We start from the raw sequence: 12,749 nt of genomic DNA on the forward strand, positions 1-12,749 counted from the left end.
CTCCAGCCTTCCATGTTTTTTCCTAGCTGTTAGTTTAGAGAGTAATTTTGTTATATTGGTGTGTTTACTGCTGGGGTGAGAAGATATAATGAAAGTATTCAGCCCTAATATTTTGCAATTTAAGTCACATTTTAGAATTAAAGTCCATTTATATCTGAAAAAATAAATTACTTTATTTTTATAAGAATATTTACTGAATTGAGAGAGAAGCTAAAACTAGTGAAATAAGTCCATTATATTAGCAGTGCTTTCAAGTATCATGCCGTGACAAGTCATTAGTTTATTTACAGTTGTTAGGTAATTAGATTTCTAGAGCTTAATTTTTTATACTGCAGAATTAATTAGTCCGTGATATATTAGTCATAAAACAGAAATAGTATTAGAATGTTCCAAGATAAATGTAAGAATTTCAAATAATAAATTTAAATTTGTGTATTTGAGAAATATATGGCCCATAAAGTTTCACAGTCTGGAATGATTTAATTAACAATGTCTATAGAGATATATATATATATTTTTTAATTTTACACAGATAATTTTATTCAAAGGACCAAGCAGAGATATAATAACCCACGGTCTCTGTCGACAAAGATAAATCTTGCTGACATGCAGACAGAAATCAAGCTGAGACCACCTTATCAAATTCCATGTCCTGAACTTGGTTCAACTAATGGATTTGCACACTTAACTGCTGGAGAGTTTAAGGGTACTGATAAGATATCTACTGGTGAGTTTGATACCTTAATTACTGTCATCCTTATGTGAACCAGATACAGAGCCATATGTTTACTTTGCTTTTTTTTTTTTTTTTTTAAACAAAATGAAATATGGAAAATAATGGCAAACATGGTACTTTGTTAGTTGCTAGTCCTATATAAAGAACATTGCCATGACATAGGATGTGTGTCATTGTTTAGCAGCTGTGCTTCAGTTAATTACTCTTTCCCTGCAGCTTTCATAGAGGGCAATTACTGATAGACTGGTTTCTAAATGAAAATATACAAGTGAAGGTAGACATTTAAATATACTTTTTTTTTTTTATAAGACTCATAAATCAGTTAGTGATTTCTTTATAATGGGATCTGAAGGCATCATGAAAGCATTGTATTGCTGTGGGCATGTCATGACTACTGGACTCAGCGGGGAAGAACATCACATAGGGCGGTCCTTAACATTCACATTCAAAGTAATTATCCTACTACAATTCAGTACTCTTTAAAAAATGTTTGTAGCTAGTACATCGCATCAGTAATAACATATCTTCATTTATTTTTGTCACAGGTTCAGAGTAGCAGCCGTGTTAGTCTGTATTCGCAAAAAGAAAGGAGCACCGGTGGCACCTTAGAGACTAACAAATTATTAGAGCATAAGCTTTCGTGAGCTACAGCTCACTTCATCGGATGCATTTGGTGGAAAAAACAGAGGAGAGATTTATATATACACACACAGAGAACATGAAACAATGGGTTATCATACACACTGTAAGGAGAGTGATCACTTAAGATAAGCCATCACCAGCAGCAGGGGGGGGGAAAGGAGGGAAAACCTTTCATGGTGACAAGCAAGGTAGGCTAATTCCAGCAGTTAACAAGAATATCAGAGGAACAGTGGGGGGTGGGGTGGGAGGGAGAAATACCATGGGGAAATAGTTTTACTTTGTGTAAGGACTCATCCATTCCCAGTCTCTATTCAAGCCTAAGTTAATTGTATCCAGTTTGCAAATTAATTCCAATTCAGCAGTCTCTCGTTGGAGTCTGTTTTTGAAGCTTTTTTGTTGAAGTATGGCCAATCTTAGGTCTGTGATCGATGTGACCAGAGAGATTGAAGTGTTCTCCAACTGGTTTTTTAATGTTATAATTCTGACGTCTGATTTATGTCCATTCATTCTTTTACGTAGAGACTGTCCAGTTTGGCCAATGTACATGGCAGAGGGGCATTGCTGGCACATGATGGCATATATCACATTGGTAGATGCGCAGGTGAAGGAGCCTCTGCTAGTGTGGCTGATGTGATTAGGCCCTATGATGGTATCCCCTGAATAGATATGTGGACAGAGTTGGCAACGGGCTTTGTTGCAAGGATAGGTTCCTGGGTTAGTGGTTCTGTTGTGTGGTGTGTGGTTTGCTGGTGAGTATTGCTTCAGATTGGGGGGCTGTCTGTAAGCAAGGACTGGTCTGTCTCCCAAGATCTGTGAGAGTGATGGCTCGTCCTTCAGGATAGGTTGTAGATCCTTGATGATGCGTTGGAGAGGTTTTAGTTGGGGGCTGAAGGTGATGGCTAGTGGCGTTTCTGTTGTTTTCTTTGTTGGGCCTGTCCTGTAGGAGGTGACTTCTGGGTACTCTCTGGCTCTGTCAATCTGTTTCTTCACTTCAGCAGGGGGTATTGTAGTTGTAGGAATGCATGATAGAGATCTTGTAGGTGTTTGTCTCTGTCTGAGGGGTTGGAGCAAATGCGGTTATATCGTAGCGCTTGGCTGTAGACAATGGATCGAGTGGTATGATCTGGATGAAAGCTAGAGGCATGTAGGTAGGAATAGCGGTCAGTAGGTTTCCGATATAGGGTGGTGTTTATGTGACCATCGCTTATTAGCACCGTAGTGTCCAGGAAGTGGATCTCTTGTGTGGACTGGTCCAGGCTGAGGTTGATGGTGGGATGGAAATTGTTGAAATCATGGTGGAATTCCTCAAGAGCTTCTTTTCCATGGGTCCAGATGATAATAGCTTAAATTCAAATGCAGTAAGGCACCTTTCGTTTTCTTTTCCATTCTTCCTTTCTTTTTTCTTTATCATGTTATCACAAGTTAAGGATTTTTTTAAACTTTAAATCAGAAGTCAGAGTTCCCTTGCTGGTTTTTGCTTGACCTGATTGTTTTAGAAGTATTGCTTCCTGTCATTTCTCAATTTTCTTGTGAGAATTCCATGAAATTAATTTTCATTTAATTAGTTTGTCTTTACTCTCTATTTTACAAAACTTTCTCTTCTCTTCTTCCTTTCTGGAATCTGCCTGGCTGTAGACTCTCTTCCTCTCGAGGCCCATACATCCAAGAAGATCTCACACTGTTTTTTTTTTCTCCCAATATTTAAGTTTTAGCTGCCTTTTACTCCTGACCATTGGATACTACAGTGTTTGGAGTGTAATTATTCCTTTAATACAAGTCTTTTACCTTAGAGCAGTTATAGAATTTCCCAGGACATCTGCTTGCTCAAGTATAAGCCTTCAACAGCTCCCAGAATGGGACTTTCTCAAAAAATCTTTGCTGTCTGTCTGATATCTATACAGCAGGCCAGACTTCCCTGTTTCTCTTCTGTTCCAAGGATAACTTTTCCAAATGTGAAAACAGCAAAGATCCAGACTAACACAGCTACCCCTCTGATACTTTTCCAAATGTGATCTTTCTTGCTCAATGTCCCATAATTCTATTGCTTTCCCATTCAGATATGAGTTTTGCAGTGTGTGAGTTACATGTCTTAAACACTTCAGTTAGTATGTGGTGCTACGTAGACACACAGGCCACTTTCTGTTTTGTTACACGAGTGTAACTTGAGAGCAGAATTTGACCCATTAACTTTAGCTGTAATGGTAAAGCATGTGGCATTATTAGCACAGATACAGCTGTTGGGCATTTTGGTGATGTCGAACAATATTTAGAGTCTAGGCCTAGTAAAATGTGGTGTCAATGATTTGAAAATTGGGAATCCTTTCTTTAGAGAACGAGTATTCTGTGTCATGAATAAATTAAAGCTATTTTTTAATGTTGGGGGTATGCATCATGCAAATTCCTGATAGTATTTTGCTTAAAAGTTAATCTCAGATTTGATCATGCTTTAGAAATGTGGCGATAACGTACTGTTTTATGCATTTGTCTGGTTAGGGCAGATTTTAAATACTTTTTAAAGCTTTTTTTTTTTTTTTTTTTTTAAATTTAAGTTCCTAAAGTTAAGGTGTCTTCTATGTCATTAGCTTTCCTACTTTTAAAATAAGGAATTCCAGTAGAACTGGTACAGTCTCTCAAATCAGTGGAACTAAAAGAGGTACTTGCTGTATAAATTAATAAAAATACTACATTGAGGTTTACATATAGTAAGGTAAACAGCAATAAAAAATACTACACATCTAGCAGAAGGCCGGGCTACAGTTCTCGGAGCTACCTTAAGCCACTAAAAAGTTGAGTGCTTGATATTTCAATTACAGTATTATATTCATTTTTTTTAAATGGCAGGTAGGGAGGGAGGGAGGGCAGAAGAAATGTGAATAAATTTTAAAGCCATTCCTTACAGGGAATGTACAAGTTCTGACATCAGAATTTGTACATTTTTTTGATCTGGGGGGGGAGGGGGGCTATACTAAAAACTTATTAGTTTAGTGATTATGTGCTGTCTCTTCTTAAGAGTTTGTAAACTCCACAGGCTGAGGGACCTACTGACTCTAGTACAGCTTGTCTTTTACTCTGCTGTTTTTAACTGACCTTCTAAATTCTGTTGTTATGCGTTTATTTGCTCTCTGGTGCTTAGCTCTTTTGACAATAGAATGTGTAATCCCATGAGCCTTGAGGAGCTTAATAGCTTTAGCAATGGTGTAGAGTGTCCTTAGAGTGCCTGAATATTGTTTTAAAGAGAAAATATAGAAATGTTCTAACACTCATGCACCAAATTGCTGATTTTTGCTGATAAAACTTGACTTTTTTAGAATAAGATGTCTCTCATTTTGGTGTTATCCAAATGTAAAATTCCTGATTGGAATATATGGGGAAAATGTGGGTGTGGCTTTCCCCCCTCTACTCATAAAACTCAACAACAGCTGAACTAATTTTACCCAACAGTTTAAATAAATGCAACTTTGGCTGAGACTAAAATTTCAGCCAAAAAAAAAAAAGTTTGAAAAAAGTTAAGTAACTGAAGAAGGTAGAATGGAAATTGGCATCCAACCTTTACTTTAGTAGTTGCCACATCTAAATGTGTCTTGTGGTTAGAATAAAAATAAGTTATCAAAGTTGAGCATCAAGGTATTTTTTTGTTTAAAACAAAAACGTATCTTAAGTCTTATACAAATTAGTTATAACAAAACATATATGTTGAGCATAATAAAGTTAGGACACAATGACAATCAAACAGTCTTATGTGCATATCAGGAGAAATAGCTTTTGTCATATTTTTTGTGGTTTCTGTAACTTTTTGAACTGTTTGGAGAGCTTTTATCTGAAGCTGTTAAGTGCAAACAAGCAGGATTGACACCCCTCTCTATATTAATGTTACAGTTCATTAACTTCATTGTTTGCACCTTTACACTTCACTGATTTAAACAAAATGATTTAAATATGTGAACCTCTTGTGTCCCTCTCCCCTCCCCCATGTTGCCTAGACTGTTACGGATTTTATGTTGGGTTTCTCTCCCCCTCCCCCCCGTATTTGGCTTCCTGTTATTGTTGTGGAAAGCAGCCAATAATGATTAATACACATCTACTGTGTATTTGCAGTCATTTGTGTAACTGTGTCCCTGATAATCACAAATGTGTGTGTGTAGAAAAATGTATATTTTCAAATCCCTTTCTGTATTTGTTTTTAATATAATCAGTAAGAGACTTTCTGAATCACGACTGGAAAGTATGTATCGTATTGTAGTACAAATACTAGCTGTAGTTCCAGAATTTTTCTTTATTTGTATCTCTGGTAGCATTTACAGCTGGGTGTACTTTGCTGTAGTGCAGGGTAACAGGCTTTGCCTCACAGCATTCGTTCAGCAAACAAGTTAATTAGTCCTGATAGCCCTTACTAATGTGTTAGTGTCAAAGAAGAGTTAAGGTTGTGAAAGGAGCTCTCAAGTATGCGACTTATTAGCTGGTTGCTAATTTTGGACAAATTTTACCAGCAAGTACATTATTGGGTATTGATTTACTGGCATGTTTGAGCAGTCTTCAGCCGTGCTGAATAAACTGGATATCTCAAGTTAAATTTCTGCTTTAACAGAGACATTAAGGAACATCAATTCTATATTTTAGGTGAAGTAAATATATTTATCAAATCTTTTACTCTTTTTAGAATTTTACGTATACGCATTAAGGTTTATCAACTTTAATTATGTGTTTTTGAGCAGGAAGAAATCACTGAAAAATAAGATTTATATTTTTCTAAACTTTAAGGAAAATGCTATGATTTATTTTATACCATTTTTTCCTGTGCCTTGCAGCTCCTCATCAACGACTGGAAGCCGTTACTCTGCCAGGGATTGTTTCATTTATACTGAGCCTGTTATGTGGGGCCTTGAATTTAATTAGAGGGTTTCATGCCATAGAAAGTCTTCTGCAGGTACTGTACCATGTTTACAACTCTATAGTGGGGAAGAACTGAAATCAAAGTGCTGCGTTTGTGCAAAATATCAATCAAAATTAGCTCATATAAATTGTTTACAGTATGAAGCAAGTCCTTCTACCTTAATTCACATGAACGTTCCTATTGATTTCAAACCCAATATGTATGTTATTACTCCTGAAGGAAGTACATACACAGAATTCATGTCTGGTGCAGAATTTTTTTTTATTTCCTGCAGAAAATATATTCTGCCCAAGAAGATCTGCAGTTCTGCCTTTTGTCCACCAGAGGCCACTGTGGCACCAGAACAGCCGGCTGACTAGTAGTAACAGCTAGCAGCCAGCCGCGTTCATTACAGGAGCCTGCCTGTGGAGCCAGGTTAGATGAGAGAGGGGGGCACACAGGGCTGCTGGGGGAGTTGGAGATTAGGGTTCAAAAGGGCTAGTGGGGGGACAGCCTGGGGCATGGGCTGAGGAGCTAGTGGGGTGACAGCATTGAGCCAAGGGCTGAATGGGAGGGGGCTCCAGGGCCACATGGGGATGGGGCAGGGTTTCCAGGGTCACATGGAGACAGGGAAGATGTGTCTGACTGAATGGGAGAGGCTTGAGGTCAGCCAGGGTCCTCATGAGAGAGGCTCCCCAACTCCCTAACAATCTTCCACCTCACCCACAAGAAAGAAAGAAAAGAAACTGTTCCATACTTCTCCCTCCCCCACCTAACAACCCTCCAGGTTCACTCCCAGGCTCCTTCCCGCTCCCTCAGCTCCTCTGTTATCCCTGACTTCCCCCCCCCCCCCCGCACTGCTTCTGAGGGGTCCGGAAAATACATTTCTGTATTGTAGTTTAAATGAATTACTCAACATTCTGTATTAACATATCTCGTAAGGAATGTATTTGTCAAAAAACACTTCCTGAATCTTTTTTTTTGTCTGTATTGTTAGACATACTTGCTGATAGGTATTTTGAAATAAATTTACCAAAATAATTGAAACTGGAATGATTATATTGTGTTGTTTTAACACACAAAATATGCAGAATTTTGCAGAATTTGGTTTTTGGCGCAAAATTCCCCCAGGACTAATATTCTATATCCATTATTGTGTGTACAGGAAGAGATATTCAAAGGCGCCTGCTGAAGTTTGAAAATCAATGGAAGATGGGCAGCTAACTCCCTTAGATACTTTTGCAAATCCCACCAGTACAGGGCATAGACTTCTATTTTCTAAACCCGTGCCATAAAGATAAACTTTGAAAAGCCACTTTTTCACAGGAGTCTGTTATGCATAATGCTTGAGCAAAATGATATGCCTTCAAAATTTGGACAGTCTATAGCCTATTGTCAGCAAAGAACCATGGAGCATGGGTCTTTGAAGGATTTTTGTAACCAGGACCTTTGTTCCTTTGAGAATAAAATGAAAAATTATATACTTGGTTATAGGAGGTTCTGTCCCTTGATTGACTTCCTTTAAAATATATTTGCATTCAATATTGTGACCCAGGACCTTGCAATGAATAAGAGGTTTTTCTTTGTACACCATTGGTACATTATAAGATACATTGATATTATATACTGAATTAAGGATACTGTGCTGTTAGAAAGGCACATTTTCTGATGGTGTAAATTGTCATAACTCCATTGAAGTCAGTGAAGCGCTGACAATAGACAGCTGCTGAGTATCTGCCCCAGTTAAAAACATTAAACTGAGGGCCTCTCCACAGTGTCCTAGTGGAAGATGAAGATCCTGTGGTGACTTTCAAAAGGAGTAGGGGGAATCTTACTATTTTGGTTAATATTTATTGTCTCAGTAAAGTAAATTCAGGTGTATAAGATTATGTGCACTATTTCTTCATAATCACAGCATTATCAGTGTTGGTTTAATCACTTTTTAAGGGCACTGGTTACCTAAAATGTGAAAGATGCTATATGCATTCTAATAGTGTTCTGTATACATACTTGTATATTAATTTAAACATTAACAATTGAGGCCCAGGGCATTTCCTGAAGATTAATGAATGGCTGGGAGGAGTTGATGAAAATGCCCCATGCCAAGGTCGTTGTTGCTATTACAAACTGAAAATGAGAATAAAGCCAAGGTATATGTATTTTTTTTTAATGCATTATGCAGTTTCATGTGGGATTTCTAGAGAATTAATGTCCTGTTCCTTCACAAATCATATTTCTTATATATTATGTACATATAAATAATATTTCCTGAATGCTTTAGCACCATGCCATTAGGTTTATAAATATAAATTACAGTACAGAGTTGCACAGATAGCAGACAAAATTTCACCTCTTTAATTGTATAATATCTGTATTACTTTGTTTCTAAAAAGAAAAGGAGTACTTGTGGCACCATAGAGACTAACAAATTTATTAGAGCATAAGCTTTCGTGAGCTACAGCTCACTTCATCGGATGCATTTGGTGGAAAAAACAGAGGAGAGATTTACATACACACACACACTCACACACACACACACACACAGAGAACATGAAACAATGGGTTTATCATACACACTGTAAGGAGAGTGATCACTTAAGATAAGCCATCACCAGCAGCAGGGGGGGAAAGGAGGAAAACCTTTCATGGTGACAAGCAAAGTAGGCTAATTCCAGCAGTTAACAAGAATATCAGAGGAACAGTGGGGGGTGGGGTGGGAGGGAGAAATACCATGGGGAAATAAGAAAAGGAGTACTTGTGGCACCTTAGAGACTAACAAATTTATTAGAGCATAAGCTTTCGTGAGCTACAGCTCACTTCATCGGATGCATGAAGTGAGCTGTAGCTCACGAAAGCTTATGCTCTAATAAATTTGTTAGTCTCTAAGGTGCCACAAGTACTCCTTTTCTTTTTGCGAATACAGACTAACACGGCTGCTACTCTGAAACATGGGGAAATAGTTTTACTTTGTGTAATGACTCATCCATTCCCAGTCTCTATTCAAGCCTAAGTTAATTGTATCCAGTTTGCAAATTAATTCCAATTCAGCAGTCTCTCGTTGTAGTCTGTTTTTGAAGCTTTTTTGTTGAAGGATAGCCACTCTTAGGTCTGTGATCGAGTGACCAGAGAGATTGAAGTGTTCTCCAACTGGTTTTTTAATGTTATAATTCTTGACGTCTGATTTGTGTCCGTTCATTCTTTTATGTAGACTGTCCAGTTTGGCCAATGTACATGGCAGAGGGGCATTGCTGGCACATGATGGCATATATCACATTGGTAGATGCGCAGGTGAAGGAGCCTCTGATAGTGTGGCTGATGTGATTAGGCCCTATAATGGTATCCCCTGAATAGATATGTGGACAGAGTTGGCAACGGGCTTTGTTGCAAGGATAGGTTCCTGGGTTAGTGGTTCTGTTGTGTGGTGTGTGGTTGCTGGTGAGTATTTGCTTCAGATTGGGGGGCTGTCTGTAAGCAAGGACTGGTCTGTCTCCCAAGATCTGTGAGAGTGATGGCTTGTCCTTCAGGATAGGTTGTAGATCCTTGATGATGCGTTGGAGAGGTTTTAGTTGGGGGCTGAAGGTGATGGCTAGTGACGTTCTGTTGTTTTCTTTGTTGGGCCTGTCCTGTAGGAGGTGACTTCTGGGATCTCTTCTGGCTCTGTCAATCTGTTTCTTCACTTCAGCAGGTGGGTATTGTAGTTGTAGGAATGCATGATAGAGATCTTGTAGGTGTTTGTCTCTGTCTGAGGGGTTGGAGCAAATGCGGTTATATTGTAGCGCTTGGCTGTAGACAATGGATCGAGTGGTATGATCTGGATGAAAGCTAGAGGCATGTAGGTAGGAATAGCGGTCAGTAGGTTTCCAATATAGGGTGGTGTTTATGTGACAATCGCTTATTAGCACCGTAGTGTCCAGGAAGTGGATCTCTTGTGTGGACTGGTCCAGGCTGAGGTTGATGGTGGGATGGAAATTGTTGAAATCATGGTGGAATTCCTCAAGAGCTTCTTTTCCATGGGTCCAGATGATGAAGATGTCATCAATGTAGCGCAAGTAGAGTAGAGGCATTCGGGGACGAGAGCTGAGGAAGCATTGTTCTAAGTCAGCCATAAAAATGTTGGCATACTGTGGGGCCATGCGGGTACCCATCGCAGTGCCGCTGATTTGAAGGTATACATTGTCACCAAATGTGAAATAGTTATGGGTCAGGACAAAGTCAAAAAGTTCAGCCACCAGGTTAGCCGTGACAGTATCGGGGATACTGTTCCTGACGGCTTGTAGTCCATCTTTGTGTGGAATGTTGGTGCATCACCTTCAGCCCCCAACTAAAACCTCTCCAACGCATCATCAAGGATCTACAACCTATCCTGCAGGACGACCCATCACTCTCACAGATCTTGGGAGACAGACCAGTCCTTGCTTACAGACAGCCCCCCAATCTGAAGCAAATACTCACCAGCAACTACACACCACACAACAGAACCACTAACCCAGGAACCTATCCTTGCAACGAAGCCCGTTGCCAACTCTGTCCACATATCTATTCAGGGGATACCATCATAGGGCCTAATCACATCAGCCACACTATCAGAGGCTCCTTCACTTGCGCATCTACCAATGTGATATATGCCATTATGTGCCAGCAATGCCCCTCTGCCATGTACATTGGCCAAACTGGACAGTCTACATAAAAGAATGAATGGACACAAATCAGACGTCAAGAATTATAACATTAAAAAACCAGTTGGAGAACACTTCAATCTCTCTGGTCACTCGATCACAGACCTAAGAGTGGCTATCCTTCAACAAAAAAGCTTCAAAAACAGACTCCAACGAGAGACTGCTGAATTGGAATTAATTTGCAAACTGGATACAATTAATTTAGGCTTGAATAGAGACTGGGAATGGATGAGTCATTACACAAAGTAAAACTATTTCCCCATGGTATTTCTCCCTCCCACCCTACCCCCCACTGTTCCTCTGGTATTCTTAGGTTTCAGAGTAGCAGCCGTGTTAGTCTGTATTCGCAAAAAGAAAAGGAGTACTTGTGGCACCTTAGAGACTAACAAATTTATTAGAGCATAAGCTTTCGTGAGCTACAGCTCACATCCTTTTCTTTCTGATATTCTTGTTAACTGCTGGAATTAGCCTACCTTGCTTGTCACCATGAAAGGTTTTCCTCCTTTCCCCCCCCTGCTGCTGGTGATGGCTTATCTTAAGTGATCACTCTCCTTCCAGTGTGTATGATAAACCCATTGTTTCATGTTCTCTATGTGTGTGTGTGTGTGTGTGTGTGTGTGTGTGTGTATATAAATCTCTCCTCTGTTTTTTTCCACCAAATGCATCCGATGCAGTGAGCTGTAGCTCACGAAAGCTTATGCTCTAATAAATTTGTTAGTCTCTAAGGTGCCACAAGTACTCCTTTTCTTTTTGCGAATACAGACTAACACGGCTGCTACTCTGAAATCTGTTTCTAAAGGAACACAGCTGCAGAAGGGTATTCCAGTGTAGAATTAACCTATATAACCAATAATGTGGTGGCCAATTCACTTTCTTTAGATGGTGCATAGTGACTTACAGATGGAATATAGTGTTTAGTATTTAATTTCTGGCATTTTGGATCCACCCAAAATAAGTGAAATGAAGAGGAATTTAAAATTAACATGGAATAAATCCATAAAGGTCAAGGCAGAAGCCATCCGAACACAATGTTAAGTGGAAGTTTAACTCCAGAAAAAAAATCTTTCATTACAAAGGTTCCTTCTGAATTTAGAATACTTTCCTTTTTAATCAATAATTCTTTGAGAGGTTACAAAATTACTTTGTAACCTGTAGTTATACTGTACTGAATTCTGTTGTGACTGTGTGGTGAAAGTTTTTGAAGTTCTGTTCCTGGACATAAATTTTGTGTGCAGAAGTACAGATTTTTTTTTATAGCCGAAGCTACAGATGAGAACTTCAGGCTAAACATGTTCGCGAAGCTACAGATGAGAACTTCAGGCTAAACATGTTCGCAAGAGAGAGGGGCTGTAGTTCCAAATGGACCAGCTTCCTTTAGAAATGGAATTCCACTTGATGGAAAAAGAGATTGCATGAGTGCCCTTGTTCGTATGGGAAAGTTTCTGATTGTGGCAGATGTTTGTTTGAAAAGCATGAAAATGCAGTCTAGAGTAATCACTGACAGTGTAAATTTATTCTGCTCAGCTTTATGGAAAATATTAAAACCTGTTTGAATATATTAGAAGAAATAAGTCTGTTTAAGGAAAAGCAGCTTTAAGTGAGAAGATCTTTAATTTTAAGTTCATTTATTTTATTGTTCTACTTAAAGGAAATTCAATTTACTATCCATATAACTGTTTATGAATAATCTTTGTCTATTAAATAGTCATGCTTTTGTTTGTTTTCTCTTCCATTAATGTATGTTTGCCTGCATTGTTTTCTACATAGAATTTTAGCACACCCTAGTGGACAGTTTGTATTTTTCAGTTTACACAGTTTCCATTTT

At 38.7% G+C, this 12,749-nt stretch overlaps 1 protein-coding gene across 5 annotated transcripts in view; it reads left to right on the top strand.

The window, feature by feature from the left end:
• The window catches only part of SEC22A (SEC22 homolog A, vesicle trafficking protein), a 42,332-nt gene that overhangs the window by 18,020 nt on the left and 11,563 nt on the right, over positions 1–12,749 (top strand). For all 5 annotated transcript variants that reach the window (XR_005295539.2, XM_043504944.1, XM_038421278.2 and 2 more), the window contains exons 4-5: positions 533–727; positions 6,184–6,302. Coding sequence is in view for 4 of the 5 variants with exons in the window: in XM_043504944.1 (XP_043360879.1) it covers positions 533–727; positions 6,184–6,302 (314 nt within the window). In the remaining variant the exon portion in view is untranslated. The remainder of the gene's footprint in view (positions 1–532; positions 728–6,183; positions 6,303–12,749) is intronic.

Source organism: Dermochelys coriacea, chromosome 11, assembly GCF_009764565.3.
Source record: "Dermochelys coriacea isolate rDerCor1 chromosome 11, rDerCor1.pri.v4, whole genome shotgun sequence".
NCBI classification, from domain to species: Eukaryota; Metazoa; Chordata; order Testudines; family Dermochelyidae; genus Dermochelys; species Dermochelys coriacea.